The 22,259-nt window shown below is 40.0% G+C and overlaps 3 protein-coding genes across 8 annotated transcripts in view; 2 read left to right on the top strand and 1 right to left on the bottom strand.

Moving 5' to 3' along the window:
* Positions 1–2,014, bottom strand: part of LOC116522756 (putative protein PTGES3L) — a 28,232-nt gene extending 26,218 nt beyond the window's left edge. For 3 of the 4 annotated variants that reach the window (XM_032237781.1, XM_032237778.1, XM_032237780.1), the window contains exon 1: positions 961–1,995. In XM_032237781.1, coding sequence (XP_032093672.1) covers positions 961–968 — 8 coding nt within the window. In that variant the 5' untranslated portion in view covers positions 969–1,995. Of the gene's footprint in view, positions 1–960 lie in introns of all 4 variants that reach the window. The other variant, XM_032237779.1, reaches the window with a different exon arrangement.
* Positions 2,015–2,059: 45 nt separating this feature from the next.
* On the top strand, positions 2,060–11,335 carry RUNDC1 (RUN domain containing 1). The gene is made up of 5 exons (XM_032237776.1): positions 2,060–2,479; positions 4,967–5,125; positions 5,278–5,476; positions 8,729–8,839; positions 9,780–11,335. Exons 1-5 carry the CDS (start codon positions 2,144–2,146, stop codon positions 10,649–10,651), a joined length of 1,677 nt encoding a protein of 558 aa, XP_032093667.1. The 5' UTR covers positions 2,060–2,143; the 3' UTR covers positions 10,652–11,335.
* A 5,825-nt stretch (positions 11,336–17,160) lies between these two features.
* On the top strand, positions 17,161–20,929 carry RPL27 (ribosomal protein L27). 3 transcript variants are annotated; one of them, XM_032238257.1, is made up of 5 exons: positions 17,161–17,248; positions 17,840–17,922; positions 18,803–18,972; positions 20,145–20,255; positions 20,840–20,929. In XM_032238257.1, the coding sequence occupies exons 2-5, from the start codon at positions 17,842–17,844 to the stop codon at positions 20,886–20,888; spliced, it is 411 nt and encodes a 136-aa protein (XP_032094148.1). In that variant the 5' UTR covers positions 17,161–17,248; positions 17,840–17,841; the 3' UTR covers positions 20,889–20,929. The 3 variants fall into 3 exon arrangements, with proteins under 3 accessions (XP_032094148.1, XP_032094149.1, XP_032094150.1); XM_032238258.1 differs by having other exon boundaries at positions 17,186–17,253; XM_032238259.1 differs by having other exon boundaries at positions 17,248–17,313.
* The last annotated feature ends 1,330 nt before the right edge of the window (positions 20,930–22,259 follow it).

Genomic DNA, 22,259 nt, shown 5'->3' with positions numbered 1-22,259 from the left:
AACTTTTATGCCTAAAGCAGACCTAGAAATCCTAGTCTCCTAGTTTCTAAGCCATCACTGTAACTACTACATCAAACTGGCAAATTATAATACAGAAAGTCCCATTTTAAATTATTATAAGGTACTGTATGTTTCATTTTTTATTCTCAGTTGGTCTTGCAAGAATTTTATTATTCATAAAACACATATATGTAAATACCATTATAAAGCTGCTTTATTTAGAACAGAACCACCTGGTAGCTCTTGATCTGTTTAGCTCGATTAATTGTGGAACTAGTCCCACCAGGACCAAATATTCTGTGAAAAAGGTTCTCTTGCTAGGCATAGACTGAGTGAATGTCATCAAATCTTTGATTAAGGTTCAAAATGGCTTAATTTTAAAGTGGCTTTCACTCCCATCATCAACAGGACATAGATTGGCTGTTAAAATAATGCTTTAAAATGATTAGTATACCACCCAAATTAGTTACAACACAAATCATTTTTAATTTACAATGGTCTATCTTCATTAGATAATTGACAGTCAAACTGAAAATAAGTTAATCAACTAAAATTAGCAAATTTCCTCAAACCCCCAAATAAATTACTCGGACCTAATCCACATATCAATCCACATATAATAACAAGAATGTTAGACTGAATTGATCATTGAACAGAGAGAGTTGCTAGTTATTCAGTAAAATAACTGTCTGCTCAGTTTGGAAAAGGACACTAGGAGGATCACACAATGTAATATAATTGAAAAATTCGAATCAATTAAATGTTTACAGCTACAAATACCACATTTTAATACAGTGAATATTAAAGATCTGAGGAAGTAGCTTCCTGCCCAGGCAAGACCATAGATTTTTATTCTATTTTGAGGGGATCCCAGAAGTTAGATCATTGAATCAGATCAGCTGGAAGAGAAAGACAGAACAAGTCCTAACAAAGAGCTGTCGCCAAACCACCAGCACTCACCTTGCCATGATGGCTGCCGTTTATTGTGTTCTGTGTCGTCGCTCCCCCCGTCGCCCCCCCCCCTTAGCTTTCTTGCCCTTTTAGGCAAGACAGTCTTATTTGATCCCCTTGGGCCAGGCGGAGCTAAATTCAGAGGCTCCCCCCTCCCCAGTAGTTGCTGCCCAACACTCATTTCCAGAAATGTCCTGATACATTCCAGAATATATCATAGATGCCATGTATCTATTTTAAGTAGATACTCTAGTCGCTTTGATGCTTATAGTTCAGTTGAAACAAAAACTTTCTTGGGTATGCCAGTTTAAATAATTTTAAGAATAGTTATTTTTCATATTTTCGCAGAAACTTTTGAGGATCAATGTAAATTTGTTTTCAAGATAAGGCAAGTTTGCTTAAAGGGATTACATTCAGGATTTCTGCTCAGTAAATCAATTAATTTCATTATAGAAATACACTAAGTTGCAACTTCTAACATTTTTAACTATGCTTGGAGAAAGCCTCTTTGAAAAAAGAAATTTCCAAGTAAGCGTGATTGTTCTACAAGTATGTCTGAATTCTAAACCTTATATAATTGCAACATGTTTAACTTTAATTCGTAAGTAAATACATTCCCGTCCTTCGAAATAATCAGTATTATACATTATGTAGTTAATAAAATTTAAGTTAATCTCAGCTGAAATATGTATCCTTTTTACTAACATAGCTATGCTCTTTTCGCTTCTACCCGGCGTTCAGGTTTCAAACGAAGTCGCTGAAGTTTATTTTAGGCAATTGACCGGTATATATATTCCAGAATATATTATAGTTGCCATATATCTATTTTAAGTAGGTATTGTAGTCGCTACAATGTTTTGGTTTAGAGGAGACTCACAAATCAGCTTTTTTTAAATCAAATGTGTTGTGCGAACTCAAATCTCTTGGTTAATTTATACTTCTAATCCCAAAAACTGATTTAAATAGCCCCGTCCCCTCCAGTCAATCATGGAACGCACATCATACGAACGCAGCCATGACGCTACTTGTACGCTCTTGTGGGCGTTAAGGAACCGAAGGCAACATCTACTTCCGCATGACGATTTTCTCAGTCGCTTCTCATAAAACCGGAAGTGACGTTTCATTTTGCCGGCCCGGTCCCCCGTTGACATTTCAGAGTAGTAGATAGCAGCGGGTCCTCGAAGCGGCGGCAATGGAGACTGCGGCGAATCCCGGGGAGCGCTGGGCGCCGGTGGGCGCGGTAGCCGAAGTCCAAGCTGGAGAGGAAGAAGTCGGGGAGGAAATCGAAGCCGAACCAGGGTCCCCGCGGGCACTTAGGGCGGAACGCCACCGCCTTCACTCGGCGCTCCTGGCTTTGGCTTCGCACTTCGCACAGGTCCAGTTCCGACTCCGGCAAGTGGCTCGTGCCGGGCCAGGGCAGCAGCAGCGTCTCCTCCGTGAGCTGGAGGAATTCGCTTTCCGCGGCTGCCCCGGCTCCGGCCTCGGCTTTGCCGCTGCGGCGGTGGACGGAGTGGCCAGTGACGCTAAGGTGAGCAGGGGCTGGAGGTCGCTTTTGCAGCCCTCCTCCGCTGTGATCTTTCAAAGATGCATTAGGTAACCTCGTTGTCTAATAAATCTGATTTACTTTTTTATACGATAGATATGAATCCGGAGCCATCTGAGATAGTTGAATTTTAAGCTGCTACAAAGATTCCATGGAGCTTGGCTCTGTCCGATGGGAAATTTACCCACCGGTGGAGAATAAACCAGTTACTTAAAAGTTTTGATGCTGGTATTTAAAACCACGAAGTAGATTTCGGGTCCCATATTAAGGGAAACATTACAGTAGTGAAGGATGCAACTGCTCTAGTCTTTCAGGAACAATCTGTTTCATTAAACTGTTGAAATCAACTGTTTGGGAAGAAGAGATTGTTATTACTGTATGATGTTCCTATAATCAACTGGTTGTCAAAAGATAGGATTTAAAATTTGGGCTCATTCTGCTTTTCCTGATGGATGTGTTCCAATATAGTTGAAAATTTTTAAATTATTATAAAGCCACACTTCGAGTTTTCCACTTCTAAATTTCTAACACTAATATTAATCATTGAAAATATTTTTTCAACCAGAGCGAATTAATAAAATGTATTGTCCAACAAACTTATAAGACTTTCTCTTCTCAGAAGTCTTTTCAAAATTAGTATTGGAAGATGTCCAGTTTGTTTTTATAACTTTGTAATTAGTAAATAAGTAAGTTTGGTAATATAGATTGTGGGGAAATTTTTGAATTACAAAATTTTCAAACATTTTTATTATATGGCATTTGATTGAAGTATAATGGAGGAGCAGAAATATATAATTAGTATTCATATAACCAAGGCAGCATAAATTTTGGAGTCTTCAGTACCATGCCAACTAATTTCTGCTAATCCCTAACAAATTACTGTTATCACAGAGCAATTGCTCTAATTAAATTTGATGTATTGTCTTTGGCAGTCACTAACAGTAGATACCAAAATATTGTTAACTAATAATAAAATAATAATATTAATAATATTATTTTTTTCTGATATATTGTGTTATCCAAAATATTGTAAATTTTGTCTAGGTGCTATGAGGCCACAGCAGTGAATACAAGTATCCTCATTAATGAAAACAATTGAGCCTGGAATCTGGATCATAGGTTGTGATTTGAAGCAGGTCACCAAGTAGCATGACTCAAATCATATCATAAAATGTGTGCCTGAAATTTCTCCAAGATCTAGAAAATCTTCTGAGGTTCTTGTACCATATCTTTTTAAATTTTTTTGCAGGTAATCATTGACTTACGACCAGTTTTTTAATAACTGTCAAGTTATGATGGCCTCATAAAGAGTGTTTTATGATCTGCAAAACATTGTAAAACTTTACATTGTCGGTCCCCCCCCCCCCTTACATATGCACATTTGGACACTTGGCAATTTCTTCACACTTACCAAGTGATCACCATTTGAAATCTTCTTTGCTGGCTTCCATAGAAAGTCAATGAGGAAACAGCAGGAAAGATTGCCCATCAAAAGGACTCTCTCTCTCTCATCTTTGCTACCTGCTGAGTATTGTAGGACTACTCTGCTGGATTGCAAAAATGGAACATAGATGGCGGAGATCAAATCTCCATTTCTGTAGCCCTGTAGAGGCATTCTTTTCTGCAAATGGGGAGTGGGGTTGAAATCCATCTGCCGGCAGTTCTTTTGCTCCATCTGCTTAACAATTTTGCAGATCACTTAACAACAGCAAAAGGGACTGCCAGAATCTTGGTCATTGAATGAAGCAGTCGCATAACTATCTCACTTAATGACTTTACTCAACAACTGAGATTCAAATCTCAATTGTAGTCATAAGTTGAGGACTACTTCTGTAAAAAAAAAAAATCTATAAATGACTTTGCTTACCTAACGAGTGTCTGCTGTATTCTTCATCTCTTTATACTTTTTATAGGCTGTTGAATTAGAAAGGCATATAAAGTGGCTGCAAGGAGAGTTTCCAGGTCGTAACTGTAGGGCATCTTTTCCCTGCCAGTGATGTAATTATTATGGATTCTCTTGAGACTAATGGATTGTGGATAAAAGTTAGAGCTGGAGAAAGTTGCTCCAAAAGGCTGTTGCGATTTCAATTCAAAGTTGACTGTTTTATGCAACAAGAGATAGCCATTAGGTCTGGACACACATGGTTCTTTAAGAACTTTATTCTAATTTTACTCTTGAAGTCCATAGGAGTCTGATAGCATCATTTCTGATTAATGATTATATGAAAAAGCATAAGCTTTTGGAAGTTGCAATTCATTTTATAAGCTGTATAGCCACTCTGAATTTGATTAATTGAACAGCGGGCCCTGAAAGCTAATGCCTTTTAATAAAAAATAATAATAATCAGAAAAGGTCCTATTACATTCTTCTTAATTTTTTTGCTCCAATTGACTAACACAGCTCTCCTCCTACAATTACTGTACTCCCAATTTACACAGAGGTACAATACAACCCTTTTTTCTTCATTTCAGAATGAATATGAGAAGCAAGAACAGCTGGAAGCTAGAAAGGAGAAGCAACGAGAACTAATTCTGCAGCTTAAGGCACAGTTAGATGACTTGGAAACATTTGCCTACCAGGAGGGTAGCTATGATGCGTTACCTCAGTCTATGGTCATGGAGAGACAGCAGGTAAGACTCATTGGTTTATAGTCAGACATAATTTTCTTTTGTCTCTAAAGGGACACTTTTAACTGAGCAATTTGATTTTTAAACATTTTGGGAAGAGAATCCTTAGCAAGGAGTGAGATTAACTCCTGATTTATTTCTGCTATGCTTCACAGGTGATTATTGAGGAGCTAATCAAGAAATTGGACATGAACTTGAGTGAGGACATTGCCTTGCTGTCCCCAGAAGAGTTGCGTCAACAGTTGGATGCTGCTGTGGCACAAATCATCAACCCAGCACGTGTAAAGGAACAGCTGGTGGATCAGTTAAAAACCCAGATCCGGGACCTTGAAATGTTTATCAATTTCATCCAGGGTCAGAAAATATACATATCTTGCATATATTGTACAATTCATGGGATAAACTAGGAACCAGATCTGAAAGGGACTATGGAATGTATTGAATAACCTGTAGTTTTGGACTGAATTGTGATACCAAATTAATATAAATATTTACTTCAGCTTAAGAAATTAATAAGTATCACATTTTGTTTGTTCTTACCCAAATTAGTGAGAAAAGGTGACAGATGTTTAATAATTTTTCAGGGGGGTTGGTTCTCCTGTCATGCAGGAAAAGTAAACAATGGATCTATGAAGTAAATCTATGGAACCTGAGTATCCTGCAAAACTGATTATGGTATCAGCTTTCTTAGGCTAGAGTCCACTTCATCAGATCCTGTTGTTATCCATTTTCATAGATACATTAGGTTCTGTGAAGTTATCCAAAAAGATAAGGAGAACCTGGTTGTACCAAAATTTGTCACAAGTCTACTTATCTATGTGGCTTGTTGAATAATGGGCTGTTGTTTGGGAAGAAAAGCTGATCATTACTGATATTTAGAGTGGTTTCAGTTATGAGCTCTTGCAGGATTTAATAACATTGACTGACTGTCACAATAACAAGAATATGCTCACTTCCATACCCAGTGTGATACTCACTTTCAGTTGGTCTTCTGCATTCTTTGTGCATTAGAGGTTTTGTATGAGAAAGAATAAAAATACAGAGATGTGATATCTGAAAAAGCAGGGTTTAGCAACAAATATCACATAATTTCAGTTTTCCAGAAGGATGTTATAGACCATGATGGTGAACCTGTGGCAAAGTGTGCCCGAAGTGGTACATTGAGCCATGTAACCTGGCATGTGTGGCATTGCCTGTTCCTCTACCGGATTTCTGGTGTGCATGTGCACGTGGCGATCAGCTGGCCTTCATTTGTGCAGCAGTGCTGGAAACTGGAAGAGCTGGTCTTCTGTTTTCTGCCGTGAGCATGCGCTCCGGCGAGCTGATTGTTGCATGCACATGCGCAGCAGTAACTGGAAGACTAGCTGGCTGCAGCACATGCACATTGCGGAAACCAAAAGTTCCTTTTCCAGCATGTGCGTGCCGCCCGGGCAGCTCCTCTTTCGGGTTGTGGCCCAGATGAGCGTGCACGCGCTCCCTTTTTGGCACAGTGCCAAAAAGATTCACCATCACTGTTAGACATTATTGAAATCACTCACTCAGTCCTTATTTAAACAAATCCGTAAGACCTGACTCTTCTCCCAGAGTTAATGTTAATAGTGACCTTTGGGAGTGGCGGAATGGTGATTATTTTTTTCTGACATTCTTTTTCTGTTTTATGAGTAATATATTTCTATATTGTATGTATGTATGTATTTAGTTATTTTCCCGTGTTTATCATTTTTATAAACAACTCAAAATAGCGAACATATCTAATATTCCTTCTTCTTATTTTCTCCACAACGGTATTGTGAGGTGAACTGGGCTGAGAGACACTAGTCTAAGATCATCAAGGTGACTTTCAGGGCTAAGGCAGGATTAGAACTCATAGTCACCCAGTTTCTAGTCTTGAGCCTTAACCAGTAGATCAAGCCAGGGTCGTAAAGGGTAACTTAGAAATGTAAATAAATTAATATTTATTTAAAACTTAGTGGCGCTGAAATCGAGTGAATGGCAGTGTTAATCACTATATTACCACAGAGCTCTTTATATTTCTGTTCTCAACAAACTGATAACCATTAACTTCTATTATATAATTACTACATGCCAACTCCAGATTTTCTATCTTACCAAGGAAGATTCTGGAAAAGATAATCAAGCAGTGAATCAGCGAACATCATGGGTTTGACAAAAACTGATCATGCCAGAATAATCTTATTGCATACTTTGACAAGTTACAAAATTAGTGGAAAAGACGAATGCTGCCGATATAATTTACTTGGACTTCAGTAAGGCATTTGATAAAGTAGACCATAACCTACTACTTGATAAGATAGAAACATGGGTTAGACAGCATCACCATCAGATGGATTCATAACTGGCTGACCAACTGCACTCAACATGTAGTCCTCAATGGAACTGCTTCTAACTGGAGGGAAGTATACAGTGGAGTACCCCAAGGTTCTGTTTTAGGCCCAGTACTCTCCAACATCTTCATCAATGATTTGACGGGATAGATGGGGAACTCATCAAATTTGCGGATGACACCAAACTAGCAGGAATAGCCAATACTCCAGATAGGCTTAAGATACAGAAGGATCTTGACAGACTTAAACATTGGACATTATCTAACAAAGTGAAATTGAATGAAGAAAATAAGGTTCTACATTTAGGCGAGAAAATCAAAATGCATGTGGTACCTTGCTCAATAGTAGTAACTGTGAGAAGGTTAAGAGGAGTCTTAATGGACAATCATTTAAGTATGATCCAGCAGTATGCTGCAGCTGTCAAAAAAGCCATAAGCTTTAGGCTGCCTAAATAGGAATAGAATCAAGATCACGTGAAGTGTTTAATTGCACTTTATAATGCCTTGATAAGGCCACACTTGGAATACTGCATCCAGTTTTGGTCACCACAATTAAAAAAAGATGCAGAAAGAGTGCAGAGAAGAGCAACACAGATGATTAGGAGACTGGTGGTGAAGATGAACGGTTGCAGGAATTGGGCATGTCTGATTTAATGAAAAGAAGGACTAGGGGAGACATGATAGCAGTGATCCAATATCTCAGGGGCTATCGCAAAGAAGAGGGAGTTGAGCTATTCTCCAAAGCACCTGAGGGCAGGGCAAGAAGCAATGGGTGGAAATTAATCAAGGAAAGTAGCAATCTAGAACTAAGGAGAAATTTCCTGATAGTTACAACAATTAATCAGTGGAACAGCTTGCCTCCAGAAGTTGTGGGCCCTCCAACACTGGACGTTTTTAAAAAGAGATTGGATAACCATGTATGAAATGGTGTAGGGTTTCCTGCCTCAGCAGGGTTGGACTAAAGGACCTCCAAAGTCCCTTCCAACTCTGTTATTCTATTCTCTCTAGAAATTGGGAGAACCCTTCTTTATGAAGACTTGTACAGAACTGAGATATCCTCAAATGATTGCACTGAATGTGGAAGCAGAGAGTACAGAAATAATACATGGCAACTGTTAGTCTTCATGTATATAAAGATAACTGAAAGAGAAGTATTATTGCTGAGATGAAGATGGGCCTTTGGTTCACTAATATATGATGTGAGCTAAAGCTGAGCTCTTGGCTTTATAAAGGTTGGTCAAAATCTTTTTTTTTTCTTGCAGAAGAAGGTAGTCCTGGCAAACCAGAGGAAGGACATTGTGACTGTTCAAATGAACAAACTGGAAGTGGCACCAGCAAGCCAGACATGCAGCAACATCACAGAAGCAGCCGAGGTGGGTATCCATCCAAGCAAGAATTTGTTTGCGTATCATAGTTGAAAAGGTCGGTTGGATAAAAAGTTAATAGAGGACGTTTGCTTGTTGTAGAAATGGGAAGTGGCAGTTTGGAATAGGTTATTGAGAGAAGTGACAGTTACATAACCCTTCCATCACTGGCTTATCTACCCCAATTCTTATTTTTTCTATCAGCCTTTGAGATCTTGGCAGAAGCAGCCACTGAAATCTTATTTATACCATTGTGGGGGAAAAAATCATCACAAATATTTTGGAAAGAGCTGAGTAGAAATTGGTTATCTGCTCAGCTGAGCTTTTAGCAGCTGCCCAATTGTAGGCTTGATTTCATTCCCATTAGTGGAGATATATTACTACTGGCTTATACTATTTTCTTGTCTTGAAAATCAGATCGCAGGCATGAAAATGATCCATCACTATAAGGAAATCAGATTTCTAAATATCAGACAGCCAAACATCTTGGGGGATGAGAGGAGTTCTCATCCTGAAAAATGCTATGGCTGCAAGAATATATTTGGTACTTGGCACCATCAGGCTCATTGAATATGGAGTTATGTGAATGCTGTAAAATACTCAGAGATGAAAAAAAGCAGCTCTAATGTTTCTTCCTTCAGATACGGACAACCACATGGGCATGCCTCCTTTTCATTATCTGCCCAGGTTGTCCTGCTGAATGAGTCAACATGAATATTACAATCCTCTTTCATCACCCATATTTCTGTAGCAGTGCCCACTAACCACATTCTCAAGTTCTGTTCTTTCTCCAAAACTATATAGAATGTTGCCAAAGTTAGCCCTAAGTATAACTGCAAACATCATAGTCTTTCTCCTCCTTCTGTCCTTTCTTCAGACAGTGATGTGAGACTACAATATGCAAGTATATGTACCTGTGTTTAAAAAAATATTCACTTTCTCTCTGCAGTGAACTCAGAAGAAGCCCAGAAGATGCGAGAAACAGGGCTGCATCTCATGCGTCGAATGCTTACTATGCTACAGATTTTTGCTTTGAGCCAATTTGGTTGTGCAACAGGTCAAATCCCTCATCAGTTATGGCAGAAGAACCAGTCTGACAGAGACTATTCCCCTTTAGTGAACAAGCTAGAGATGGCCGTAGCCCATGTCAGGCAACTGGCTCAAAAGTACCAGTTGCAAGAGACAGAACATGTCATCAGTTATTCAGGTATCCAGGACACTTCCTTGGGAGGACGTGACGAACTAACACTGGCAGTACGTAAAGAACTGACAACTGCAGTGCGGGATCTTCTGGCTCATGGTCTCTACACCCCATCTCCTGGAATGAGCTTGGTTCTAGCTCCAATTGCTTGCTTGCTTCCTATGCTGGGCTCTTCTCCCCAGCCCATGCATCCATGGGAACTCTTTGTGAAGTATTACAGTTCAAAGAACGGCCGTGCCTTTGTGGAATCACCAGCTCGCAAACTCTCCCAGTCTTTTGCCCTTCCAGTGATGGGTGGGGTACCTGTCACCCCAAAGCAGAGCCTGCTGTCAGCCATTCACACAGTATTGTCAGAACATGACCCATTCAAGCGTAGTGCAGACTCAGAACTGAAGGCGCTGGTATGCCTGGCACTCAATGAGCAGCGTTTAGTCTCATGGCTCAATCTTATATGTAAGTCAGGAACTTTGATCCAAGCCCACTACCAACCCTGGAGTTACATGGCCCAGACAGGGTTTGAGGGAGCCCTTAACCTCCTTAGCCGTCTTAGTAATCTACAATTCAGCCTTCCTGTGGACTTGGCCGTTCGGCAGTTGAAAAACATCAGGGATGCCTTTTGAGTGGCTTGGCAAGTGGAGGTTGTTTCAGTCATGGGGTTGGCTGGTGGGAAGTATACATTTCTTATTCTGACCAGAAGACCATATTGGTATGTTCCTATAGAAGGAAATATTTCTAGTTGATTAATCTTCTGCTTCTACTGGTGATTCCAATCACATGCATTAGGATCCTGACTAGCAGGATCTTTTGAGATATATGCTACATGTACAAATTTGACAATGGAATTACGAGAGCATTTCACTTGCAAATAGGTATGGAGGGGAATGTTAGGAAGATTTTGTCCTGCCATGGAACCAAGGCTATATTTAAACATGGCTACTATTTAAGTTGCATCACAGTTTGTGTGTTCTCTCCATGAGGCCTAGAGGGGCTGATACCTACATTTATAATTTAATTTTTAAATATACTGCCTGGCTTTTCACATTTGAAGAAGAGACTTATGTGCCAGGAGCCTTAAAACTATTTGATACTGATGCTGCAAAGCCAGTTACTTCCAGGGAAATGTGTTTGTTTTTTCCAGTTGAGCTATTTTGTGCTAGGAAATAGAGTCCATTGTATCCTTACAGGTCAGTATATGCTCAATATTTTCAGCTGGTTTGTTGATAAGGGAATATATTGCTTAAGTAAGTACCAGTTTACTTAGATTCCAACCAAACATAAGGAAAATAAAAAATCCACTGCATTCAGATGTTGAGAGATTATTTTGAGAATTAGAATGGAAAGAATTGGAGACGATAATGCTTCTTTGTAGGACAGTTTAATTTGGGATCTTAATTACTTTGGCAGTAGGGTAAAACTTAACTTGAAGTCAAGAATGAAAAAGCTATTAAGCTTGAACATTTAAATCAGCATCTTCCTTGAAAGAACAAATAACTTGATGCTAGAAGTCTTCTCAATGGCAGACAAAATAGCCTCCTTTGATTTGGTTATGCATAACCAATCAAGCTGCTGTTTTGGAAATTCATAATGCTGAACCTGAACCTATTAATTCTTCCATTAGATCTCTTAAAGCAACAAGGCTTGGTTATAATGTTCTTCTTTTGAATTGCATTTCTCCAGAATAGTGATAAAAGATGTATCTAAAGAATGACCATTTCAGATTGTGGCATTCTTATTGTTTAGGTGAATAGTAATCTTTTAGTATCCATATATGCAGTACTTGTAACTTTGTATAGTGTCTTGTAAGACTTCCTGTATGTGTAAGACTGAAGATAACCTACAGTCTCAAAGCTGATTCTGATCATCCTATTGCTCAAAAGGGCATGTGATTTTAATTATATATATATATATATTTGACTTTAGTATGTAGGTGTTAGTATGTAGGTCTTTGGTTATTTGGGTTTTCTAGTGGAAAAAAACCACTAGATCCAAAATAAAAGCCTCCCCCATCAGCGGAGAGATCCAGCAAAGAATCATTCCCAGAGAGAAATCATCCAGATGCCCTAAGCTCTTTGGTCTCCCCAAGATACACAAAGAAGGAACTCCACTTAGACCCATAGTCAGCTCCATAGGCTCACCTCTACAAAATCTAGCCAAATTTCTCGCCAAACAACTACAGCCCTATGCAGATTCCATCACCTCACATGTAAAAAACTCTTTCCAGTTCATAGAGATCATAAAGAAACAAAACTTACAGCCCAACGACCTACTCATGAGCTTCGAGGTCGTATCCCTCTTCACCCAAGTGCCAATCAAAGAAGCCTTGACATCTATCCAAAACAAATACAACCCCCCCAAACTCATCCTTGATCTGACCAACCACTGTCTATCCAACACATACTTCATTTATAATGGACAAAAATACAAACAGATAGAAGGAGCACCCATGGGATCACCCCTCTCACCTGTCATTGCCAACCTCTACATGGAAAACTTTGAAACCCAAGCTCTAGAAAAATCGGATCACAAACCCAAACTCTGGCTCAGATATGTAGATGACACTTTCATAATCTGGCCATATGGGAAAGAACAACTGGACAACTTCCTTACACACCTCAACAGCCTACACCCCAAAATACAGTTCACCATGGAAACAGAAGTAAATAACCAACTTCCCTTCCTGGATATCTTAGTCCAGTGGTCCCCAACCCCCGGTCCGCGGACCGGTGCCGGGCCGTGGAGTACCTGGCACCGGGCCGCGCAGCGGCCGGGGGACATGAACAGCTGCCCAAAGGTCTGCGTGCGCGCTGGTGGAATCCCCGGGTGCTGCTGGTACTGCCGCCACCGCCGCCCCCTGCGAAACCCAAGAGCGGCTCTTCTCCTGCGAGGCGGCTGGCTGAACAGCTGCCCAAAGGTCCGCGCGCGCGCTGGTGGAATCCCCAGGCGCTGCTGGTACCGCCGCCACCGCCGCCCCCTGCGAAACCCAAGAGCGGCTCTTCTCCTGCGAGGCGGCTGGCTGAACAGCTGCCACCGCCGCGCGCCTTCCTGCCTCAGCCACTCCGTCGCTTCCAAGGAACGGCGTCAGCAGCGGCAGCTTTACTTCTGAGGTACTGCACACTTCCCCAATAGTCGTCACAGCCCAGGTAAGAGAACGGGAACTTCCCGCCTGGCTTCCAGCCCGCACCGAAAGGGGGCCGTTGGGGTTTTTTGTGGAGCTTGGAAAGACGCGCGTCAGCTGTGCGCGTCCGCCTCCTCGGGGCCACTTTTGCCCAAGCGCCCGAGGCAGCCAACCCTGGTAAGCAGGTGGTGGTTAACTGGCGCCTTTGCTGCAGGTTTTTCTGGAAGGGGCCACTGCCGCTGTCCGGAGGTGACCTTGAGCTGCTCGCTCGCTCTATGCGGGGCTGGTGGGGTTGTGACGCTCGGAGGTGGCCCGTGTGGGAGTGAGAGGCGCGGGGACTGGCTTTCTCCGGACCGGCTTTCTCCGGGGGGGGGGAGGCGAAGGAACAGGCTGCAGCGCAAAGGCTCCTGGGCCGTGCGCAAAAGCTCCTGGGCCGTGCGCAAAGGCTCCAGGGAAGAGAGCCCTGTGTGCCCCTGCGCGCGCTCAGCGGGCCACGGTAAAATTATCAAAGGCTGACTGGTCCGCGGCGATAAAAAGGTTGGGGACCACTGTCTTAGTCTACAGGAAATCTAATGGCTCCCTACCTCCTGCCTGCCAGCCATTTGGAAGCCTGCCCTTATTGATAAATGAGTCCCTTACACGATGAATGACACCGGGCCCACACTCACAAGAGCCACACAGGATGTCACCATCAAACATCCACAAAGAAAGCAGACAAAAACCCGCACAACCAAGGACCAGAAGACTGCAACTGCACCATTAGCCAACCCCTCCTATCCTTACATGAAACACAAACCCCCAACCAATCAGAACACACCTCCACCCAATCAGAACACAGCCAAGCTCCCACCCAATCTCACATTGCTCCTGGAAGCACGAAGCCTGAAGATGATGAATGAGACTTCGTCGAAACGTCGCCAAGACACCTCCAATTTTACGCTGGAGAAAACCCAAATTACCAAAGACACACACACACATAAATAAATATACATACATACATACATACATACATACATACATTTCTACCCTAAGCCCTTGGGTATTTTCAATTAAAATATTTGTATTATTTGTTTTGAACCCAGTTCAGTGCAATGGGAAGAAGAAATTTATTGGAAAAATGTCTTTTGCTTTTAATAAATTCAGTCTGGTGTCCTTAGTTTTTGTTATTTTTCTTTTAATTCCTAAACTGGACTCTGATTAGACTCAGTGGCCTAATTGTATTCTTCCCACTATGATTCTAATTGTATTTCTAGGCTGCCAAAGCTAATATAGAATCTTCTGGACACATGTACATGTTTGGCTAAAGAAAAGTGCAATATCTCTTTTGATGTACATAGAGAAGATATATAGTTCTGAGGTTGATAGATTTCTTTCACAAATAATAAAATAAATACATACATCTTTCCAATAGAATATGGAAAAATGATATATAGCAAACAAAATTATTACACTTGTGTCTGGAGATTTTTTGGCATGAAGCTGTCCTTTTCAGGAGGATCTGCTTAACATGCTTTACATAATTTTCTAGGGATAGGAAAGAAATGTTGCACTGCAGTGTATTTTCTTTGTAAAAAATTATGCTTTAAGCATAGAAGACAATTGCCAACAAACTGCTGGAGTTGTGAACATGATTGTAGTTACAAAACTCTAAAATTGTTCATCAGAACTTTGGCAGTGATATATCCTCAAAAGGTTCAATGTCTCAAACAATTCTGAATTAATTATATTAGTCAACATGACATTAACACTACTAACATCCTACTTCAAAAACAAGGAAAAAATGAAAATGCTGTGTTCCACTATCATAAAAAGAACATAATAGTAGTCTTTAAAGAAGTTTTCAACCAGAACAAAGAACTACAGGTGAAAAGCATATAATGAATGGCTGAGGCATGTGCTGAGGTAACCACAGAAAAGCCAAGTAAAAATATTTTCTTATTGACACCAAAGTACACCAGTTTCTGCCCCATGTCCAAATCCAATAATGGAAGCTGGACAGAAATGCCCAGGAGAAAAACAGGTTGGGGGTGGGGGGGATAGGTGAAAAAGAGTTCAGAAATTATGGAAGATTATCAGAAAATATTGATGAGGATTTCCAGCATTTCAAATAAGGGAATTTTCTGTTGGCTATATAAGAGGATTCATGGAAACTATTATAAGTAATTTGAATGAGTCATAAATGGATGTTAGGTTGCCAATCCACAAAATTATCCTTCAGATGCTCTGTGCATGAAATAAAATATGTATTTTCCTCAGCATTTTTAACAAATGTTCTTTTGTGTTAAATAACATCTTATGGTATATTTATATTCTAAAATATATTCCCAAAAACTGTTGAAGCAAAAGATTCCCTTTTAATATGCAAATTGTAATGGTATGCATACTTAAATAAATATTTCAACATAGAAAATACATCCAACATTTAAATATTCTTGAATTTATTCTTCAGAAATGGTGTAGGTGCAAATCTTCCAGAACAGTGAAAATGTCTTGCTTTGGCAAAAATAAGCAAAATAATTACTTAATGTAATTGGGATAGCTCATCCTTCTCTGACTGATAGGTTATCTTCCTTTACCATGCCCAGGTTTCTAAATTGTTGTTGAACCAATTCAAGTAGTCTCAGTAAGGCTAAAGTGTTTAGGAAATGTTAAAATAAATTGATCGCACTACTTATGTTGACTAACTCCTCTCCCCTTGGTTTAAATGACAACCATTTAAATATGAGCCACCAGTGTGCAGCAGCTGCCAAAAAAGCCAACACAGTTCTAGACTGCATAAACAGAGGGATAGAATCAAGATCACATGAAGTGTTAATACCACTTTATAATGGCTTGGTAAGGCCACACTTGGAATACTGCATACGTTTTGGTCACCACGATGTAGAAAAGAGGTGGAGTCTCTAGAAAGAGTGCAGAAAAGGGCAACAAAGATGATTAGGGGACTGGAGACTAAAACATATGAAGAACGGTTGCAGGAACTGGGTATGTCTAGCTTAATGAAAAGTAGGGGAAATGTGTTCTGAGCATGCTCAGCACGTAGTTTCAGGGGGGGGGAACGCAGCTAATAGCTGATTGGTGGAGCCATCTGACAGCTCCTATAAAAGCAAGCTGTCAGGCGGCAGTTCAGCTGTTGCCTGTCAGTAAGCCGGTGCGTTTGACTGTTAGCTGTTATTGTTACGGAATAAACTTGTTAGCCTTTATTCCTGCCTGAGCCTGTTATTCTGGCACCCACACCAAGTTCAGAGTATTGAGCAGGAGACATGATAGTAGTGACCAAAATCTCAGGGGCTGCCACAAAGAAGAGGGAGTCAAGCTATTCTCCAAAGCACCTGGGGTAGGACAAGAAACAATGGGTGGAAACCAATCAAGGAGAGAAGCAACCTAGAAACTAAGGAGAAATTTCCTGACAGAACAATTAATCAGTGGAACAACTTGCCTCCAGAAGTTGTAAATGCTCCAACGCTGGAAGTTTTTAAGATGTTGTTGGATAACCATTTGAAATGGTTTAGGGTTTCCTGCCTAGGCAGGGGGTTGGACTAGAAGCCCTCCAAGGTCCCTTCCAACTCTGTTATTCTATTCTATTAATACACGATATGAAAAGGGGAAAGAGGGCTCCTAACTTAGCTCACCCTGGTTTGTATTACCATGCGGTGTTTTTAAAAAAAAAAAAAGCTATTAACAAATGGAATCCGTTATCGTTCTAGATTTAGCTCCTCTCGAAATCTGACTTTCCTCTTTTAAATGCTTAATTCGAAGGATAATCTTCACCCAAAGAGAGAAAAGAACGGCAGAGGAGTTGTTGAGTTCACTATCAGCATCTGTTGTGAGTAGACTAGGTAGTAAACATATTAAGCTAAACACACAATTGCAAGAACTACTCTTAGATCCTGGATTTTTTTGTAAAGGCAAATGTCAATCTTGGAAAAGACGAGAGAAACCGCTTTTCGAATATTCAGGTAAACGGAAATCCCAAACCAACCACTCGCGCGCCCGGAAACTGAACGAAAGCGCGCATGCGCGGTGTGTTCAGAAGGGTGAAAGGTTCGCCGGAAGTTACGAGTTTCTCCTTTTCCGGCTTCGTCCCGTAGGCGAAATACCTTCGATAAGGTTGGTGTAGCCGTTGTGGAACAATCCGTTGTAATCCTCTCAAAGTGTTTGGAAAGTCAGGTTGGTGGGGCAGCTGAAAGGCATAAGACATGTCTCTGGTGGCTTGGGAGGTTTGGAAATATGAAGATGCAGTTAGTAACCATGATAGGGAATTTCGTTTCTCGTGGTCTGTGATATGCCGGCACTAGAGAAGGAAATATATTCTCTTTAAGGGCTGGTGTTTTCTTTCAACGTTCATGGCAAAGTTATCGCCGTCTAGAATAAATATATTGCCTACTTTTAAATAAAAATAAAGCAAAAACTTCGCGTTGAACGGCGTTGTCCTTAATAATTCCTTGGCTCTGGGATCTACCAGATTAACTTAACCCTGCTGGTAATCAAACTTCCTCCCAAACAACGTTGATCACTGATTGCTAAGATAAAGTTGTGTATAAATTCTGGTTGTCTCACTCTCAGATAAAACCATATGTATATATGAATGAAACTTTATAGATAGGCTTGATGGCAAGGAAATGCTCGATTTTTCAAACAATGATGTGATATGTACATGTGATTGCATTTTAAAGTTTTTCTTTGTTCTACTCAGAGATGGGCAAGTTTATGAAACCTGGGAAGGTCGTTCTTGTTTTGGCTGGACGCTATTCTGGACGCAAAGCTGTTATTGTTAAGGTAAGAAAGCTGGATCTCTTCACCAAGTAGTTTAGTAAAGCCTCCCTGTACTCAACTCTCGATGACCATATCTTCATGGAGTCACCTTGGCAACAGTATGAAAGTGATTTGCCACTGTCTTCCAGAATATTTTTCTATACTCCACTCTATAGCCTTGGTATTTACTGTAGTTTCCCATCTAAATATTAATCATGTCGTATCCTGCTTTGCTTTTTCCAATATTGACTGTGTTGCCAATTTATATTCTAGAAGTTGTGCCCAAAGTAATGGAATGCTCTTAGATAGTTTTATCTTAGATTTTATTTATTTCAATAATAAACCACTATTTCAGAACCACTTTACATCAAGTCAAAGCCACCATAGGGTAGCATACAAGCAGTATAAAAACTACATAACCATAATAAAGTGACATCAGAAACAGTAACAGTAAAGGTAAAAAATTAAGGGCTTCTAATATCAAAATAGAGAAATCTGTTTTAAACTGATCTTAGAAAGTGATAAATCTTTGATTTCAATTGAGCTATATAAAACTTGATGCAGAGTTCATTTCTCCACTTATAATTTTGAAAATTGGAGTGATATATGTAGGCACATTTTATGATAACATAAATTCTTTAAACCCAAAAAAGTGACTAGTAAATTCTGACTTAAGTAAAGCAAAGACAGACTTTGTTAGTAATTGCACAGTGATCAACTGAAAAAGTATGAAATGATTTTTTTAATTGACTGGGTCCAAATAATTTCCTGTTCAGAACAAACAAAAATAGTATTATTATTTTCCCTTCTGAATAAAGTTACAATCGATGAACCTAACAGTATAATTATTAAACATTGTAGTTGATGCTTTATATGACTTTTTAAAATGAGTTTCTGATTACAGAACATTGATGATGGCACTTCAGACCGCCCATACAGCCATGCCTTGGTGGCAGGTATCGATCGTTACCCACGCAAAGTAACAGCCAGTATGGGCAAGAAGAAGATTGCTAAAAGGTCCAAAATCAAGTCCTTTGTTAAAGTTTATAATTACAACCACTTGATGCCAACCAGGTGAGTTGGAAGGAAAAGAAAATATGGAAGAATTTTATGTAGGAGGAAAAGAAAGCACCATATTTTTTGGAGTATAAGACGCACCTTTTTCCCTCAAAAAAGAGGCTGAAAATCTGATGCGTCTTATACTTTCAATACAGCATTTTTGCCTCCCAAAGCCCCGCCTCCTTCATCAAAATGGCCGTGCATACCCTTATGGAGACTTTCAGAGAACTGGGAGCTGGGGAGGGCAGAAATGAGCAAAAAACAGCCAGTTTCCCCCCCCCCCCAGCAGCACTCTATAAGCCTCCATAAGGCTATGCATGCAATTTTGTTTGACAAAGTAGGCCAATTTTCATGAAAAACGGCTTTTTTGCCTCCCCCCCTCCAACACTCTGCAAGCCCCCAAGGCTATTCATACCTTTTTTTTAAAAACGGACCCATTTTCGCGAAAAACGAGCCCTTTTGGGGAGGTTTGCAGAGTTCAAAAACTTTTTCCTTTTGGAAAGCTCTAACTGATTGATGAGAATTACATTGATCAAGTGCTATGCCAGCAGAAACAAAGTCTTAGGTGCTGCAGATTGTCGGTGATTTCCTTCTCCAGCACATGGATAAATACACCTAGAAACATTACCTACCTACCCTGTCTCCCTCCCTACTTATTGTATCACTCTCTCTCTCCCCCCTCTATCTACGTACCTACCCATTCTCTCTCTCCCTATCTACTGTATTTCTCTCCCTACCTACAGTATTTCTCTCTCTCTCTCCCTTTATCTACCTACTTACCTACCTAACTACACTCTCCCCCCCTACCTACCTACAGTATTTCTCTGTGTGTGTGTCTCTCTCCCTTTACCTACCTACTTACCTACCTAACTACTCTCTCTCTCCCTACTTACGTACTGTATTTCTCTTCCCCTCTCTATCCCTCTATCTGCCTCCCTACTTTTTTTAAAAAAAATTGCCTCTTCAAAATCTTGGTGTGTCTTATACTCCAGTGCGTCTTGTACTCTGAAAAATGATAAAAACGGTATGTGGGGCTATATTTATATTTTTTTAACGAAGATCAATAGTTGATTCAGTCTCCTTTCTTCTGTGGTCTGCTTTCAGCTGTGAACTTGAAATAAAAGCCAGGCAAGGAGGCAAAAGTGCTTCTGAGTTTGTAACTTCCCCACTTCTTGTGTTTTGTTTAGATACTCTGTTGATATTCCCCTGGACAAAACCATTGTCAACAAGGATGTATTTAGAGATCCTGCCCTGAAACGTAAAGCACGGCGAGAGGCTAAAGTGAAATTTGAAGAAAGGTGAATATGGAATGATGTTATGTTTCCAGTTGAATCTAAGCTATAGACCTTAACTGTTAAGGGAGACGAAATGACCCTGGAACAGTGCAGCTGTTTTACCAGTGGTGACGACATAACCCTGGAACAGTGCAGCTATCATAAATACATTGCTAGTTGCCAAGCAACCAAATTTTGATCACATGATTGGGTATGTTGCAATGGTCATAAGTGAAAACTGGTCATAAGTAACTTCTGCTGTTGTAACTTCAAGTGGTCACTAAACAAACAGCTGTAGCCTGTTACCTATACTTTGAGTTGCCCTAATAAAGGAAATGCTTTAAAAAAGAATTTACCATACATTCCGATGGTTGATATGGCTTATTTTATAATTTCTGTGTTTCTGACAATATCTCTTGCTTTATATCAATCTTCCATATTGGTGTCCCTCTGAATATGTCAGGTCTACAAGTCCAAAAATTCTCAACCATCATATTTATTATAAGCATATTGATTGCCTACCTTGTTTCATACATTAAGTGATTTCTTTGGCTGATGCTTACCAGAGATTTGCAGAACCATTAACAAAATTGTTTTCTTTCTTTCAGATACAAGACAGGCAAAAACAAGTGGTTTTTCCAGAAGCTCAGATTCTGATTTGTTTTCAACTGAACCAATAAATGTTTTTGAAAACCCTATTTCTCTGTAATTGTATTGCATGTTTCCTCCTTCATAGATTAGTTAGAATTGGGCTACCAGAACTGGCCTGCAAAAATCCAGTTGACCAAAGAATGCAATAGTTTGTTTTACAGCCTTACTGCCATCTGCTGGTTATCTCAATTTTTGCCCATATCTGCTAGTATTAGACCAGGAATGTCAAACTATTTCATTGAGGTCTGCATCATGGTTGTGTTTGCCATCAGGAGGCTGGGGTGGATGTGGCCAGCTTGACCACAGGGCCACCTATAGCGGTCCGAGCATTCTGCCAGCAAAAATGGCTCTCTTTTTGGATGCGATGGCCTGTGACCCTCTGCCAGCAAAAATGGAGGGCTGCCCGTGGCCCTTCTGAGCTCCATTTTTGCTGGCAGAGGCATCACAGACTAGTCATTTGCTGTTTTCAGGGCTGTCCCACAAGCCACATTCAGCCATGGGCTGAATCCAGCCCTCAGACCTTGAGTTTGACACCTAGACTAATGAAATACCTTGTGAAGAATAGAATACACAAAAAGTCTGATTCCAATGTATTGGGACACATTTAAATTGAGATCTGTCTTCTAATTATGATTAAGGGAATTCTGAAGACCTGTAAACTGATTGTCAGATTGAAGAGACAAAAATAAATCTCCAGTATTTAACAGTATGTTATATGGTATATAACGGAATGGGGAATATATTAATAGGAAATGATAATATGCAGGTGATTATTACTACAGTACATTTACACTGCTCTTAAGGTTTCAATATTCATTAGTAAAAATTCTGGTTGGAGTAAAAGATACTAAAAGCAAAAATTATTTGAACAGGTTTTTCTTGAGTAGCACCCTGAGTAAGGTAAACTTTTTAGGTAAGGGCTTTTTATTGTTTTCTTTGTGATAGAATTAAAAAAAACATATTGGCACCTGAAAGCTATGTTTGAATTATATATTAGTCTGAAGTTGGTCTAGTTTACACGTGGGGTGGGGGACAAAGAACTTGAGGGAAATGGGGAATGAATGCAACACAAGAGGAAGAGTAGATAAGAGGTAAAGTGAAAACTGCAGTTTGTAGCTTTAATTTTTCCAACACAAGTTTTTAAAATGAGTCTTGAATTCCTGTCACACTTGAATAACAGTTAATGAATAGGAAAAGGCTATATTGCTTTTTAAAATATACAAGATAAGGATTAGAATTACGTATTTTCATGGTTTGATTGCTTTTAATGTACGTCCGAAAGTTGGCTGGGCAGCAAGTAAGTATGGATAACCATTAATTGGTCTGAAATGGCACAGGGCTTCCTGCCTAAGCAGGGGGTTCGACTAAAAGACCTCC

Source organism: Thamnophis elegans, chromosome Z (assembly GCF_009769535.1).
Source record: "Thamnophis elegans isolate rThaEle1 chromosome Z, rThaEle1.pri, whole genome shotgun sequence".
Lineage (NCBI taxonomy): Eukaryota > Metazoa > Chordata > Lepidosauria > Squamata > Colubridae > Thamnophis > Thamnophis elegans.
Note: the sequence above shows the minus strand (reverse complement) of the source record. Positions and strands in the feature narration are given on the sequence as shown.

Bases quoted from the DNA above. Each gene is read 5' to 3' on its own strand.
- RPL27 (XM_032238257.1), top strand. From the start codon at position 17,842: ATGGGCAAGTTTATGAAACCTGGGAAGGTCGTTCTTGTTTTGGCTGGA. The intron at 17,923-18,802 runs GTAAGAAAGCTG...TTCTGATTACAG, and splicing joins GCAAAGCTGTTATTGTTAAG to AACATTGATGATGGCACTTC. The intron at 20,256-20,839 runs GTGAATATGGAA...TCTTTCTTTCAG, and splicing joins AAAGTGAAATTTGAAGAAAG to ATACAAGACAGGCAAAAACA.
- RUNDC1 (XM_032237776.1), top strand. From the start codon at position 2,144: ATGGAGACTGCGGCGAATCCCGGGGAGCGCTGGGCGCCGGTGGGCGCG. The intron at 2,480-4,966 runs GTGAGCAGGGGC...TCTTCATTTCAG, and splicing joins GAGTGGCCAGTGACGCTAAG to AATGAATATGAGAAGCAAGA. The intron at 8,840-9,779 runs GTGGGTATCCAT...TTCTCTCTGCAG, and splicing joins ACATCACAGAAGCAGCCGAG to TGAACTCAGAAGAAGCCCAG.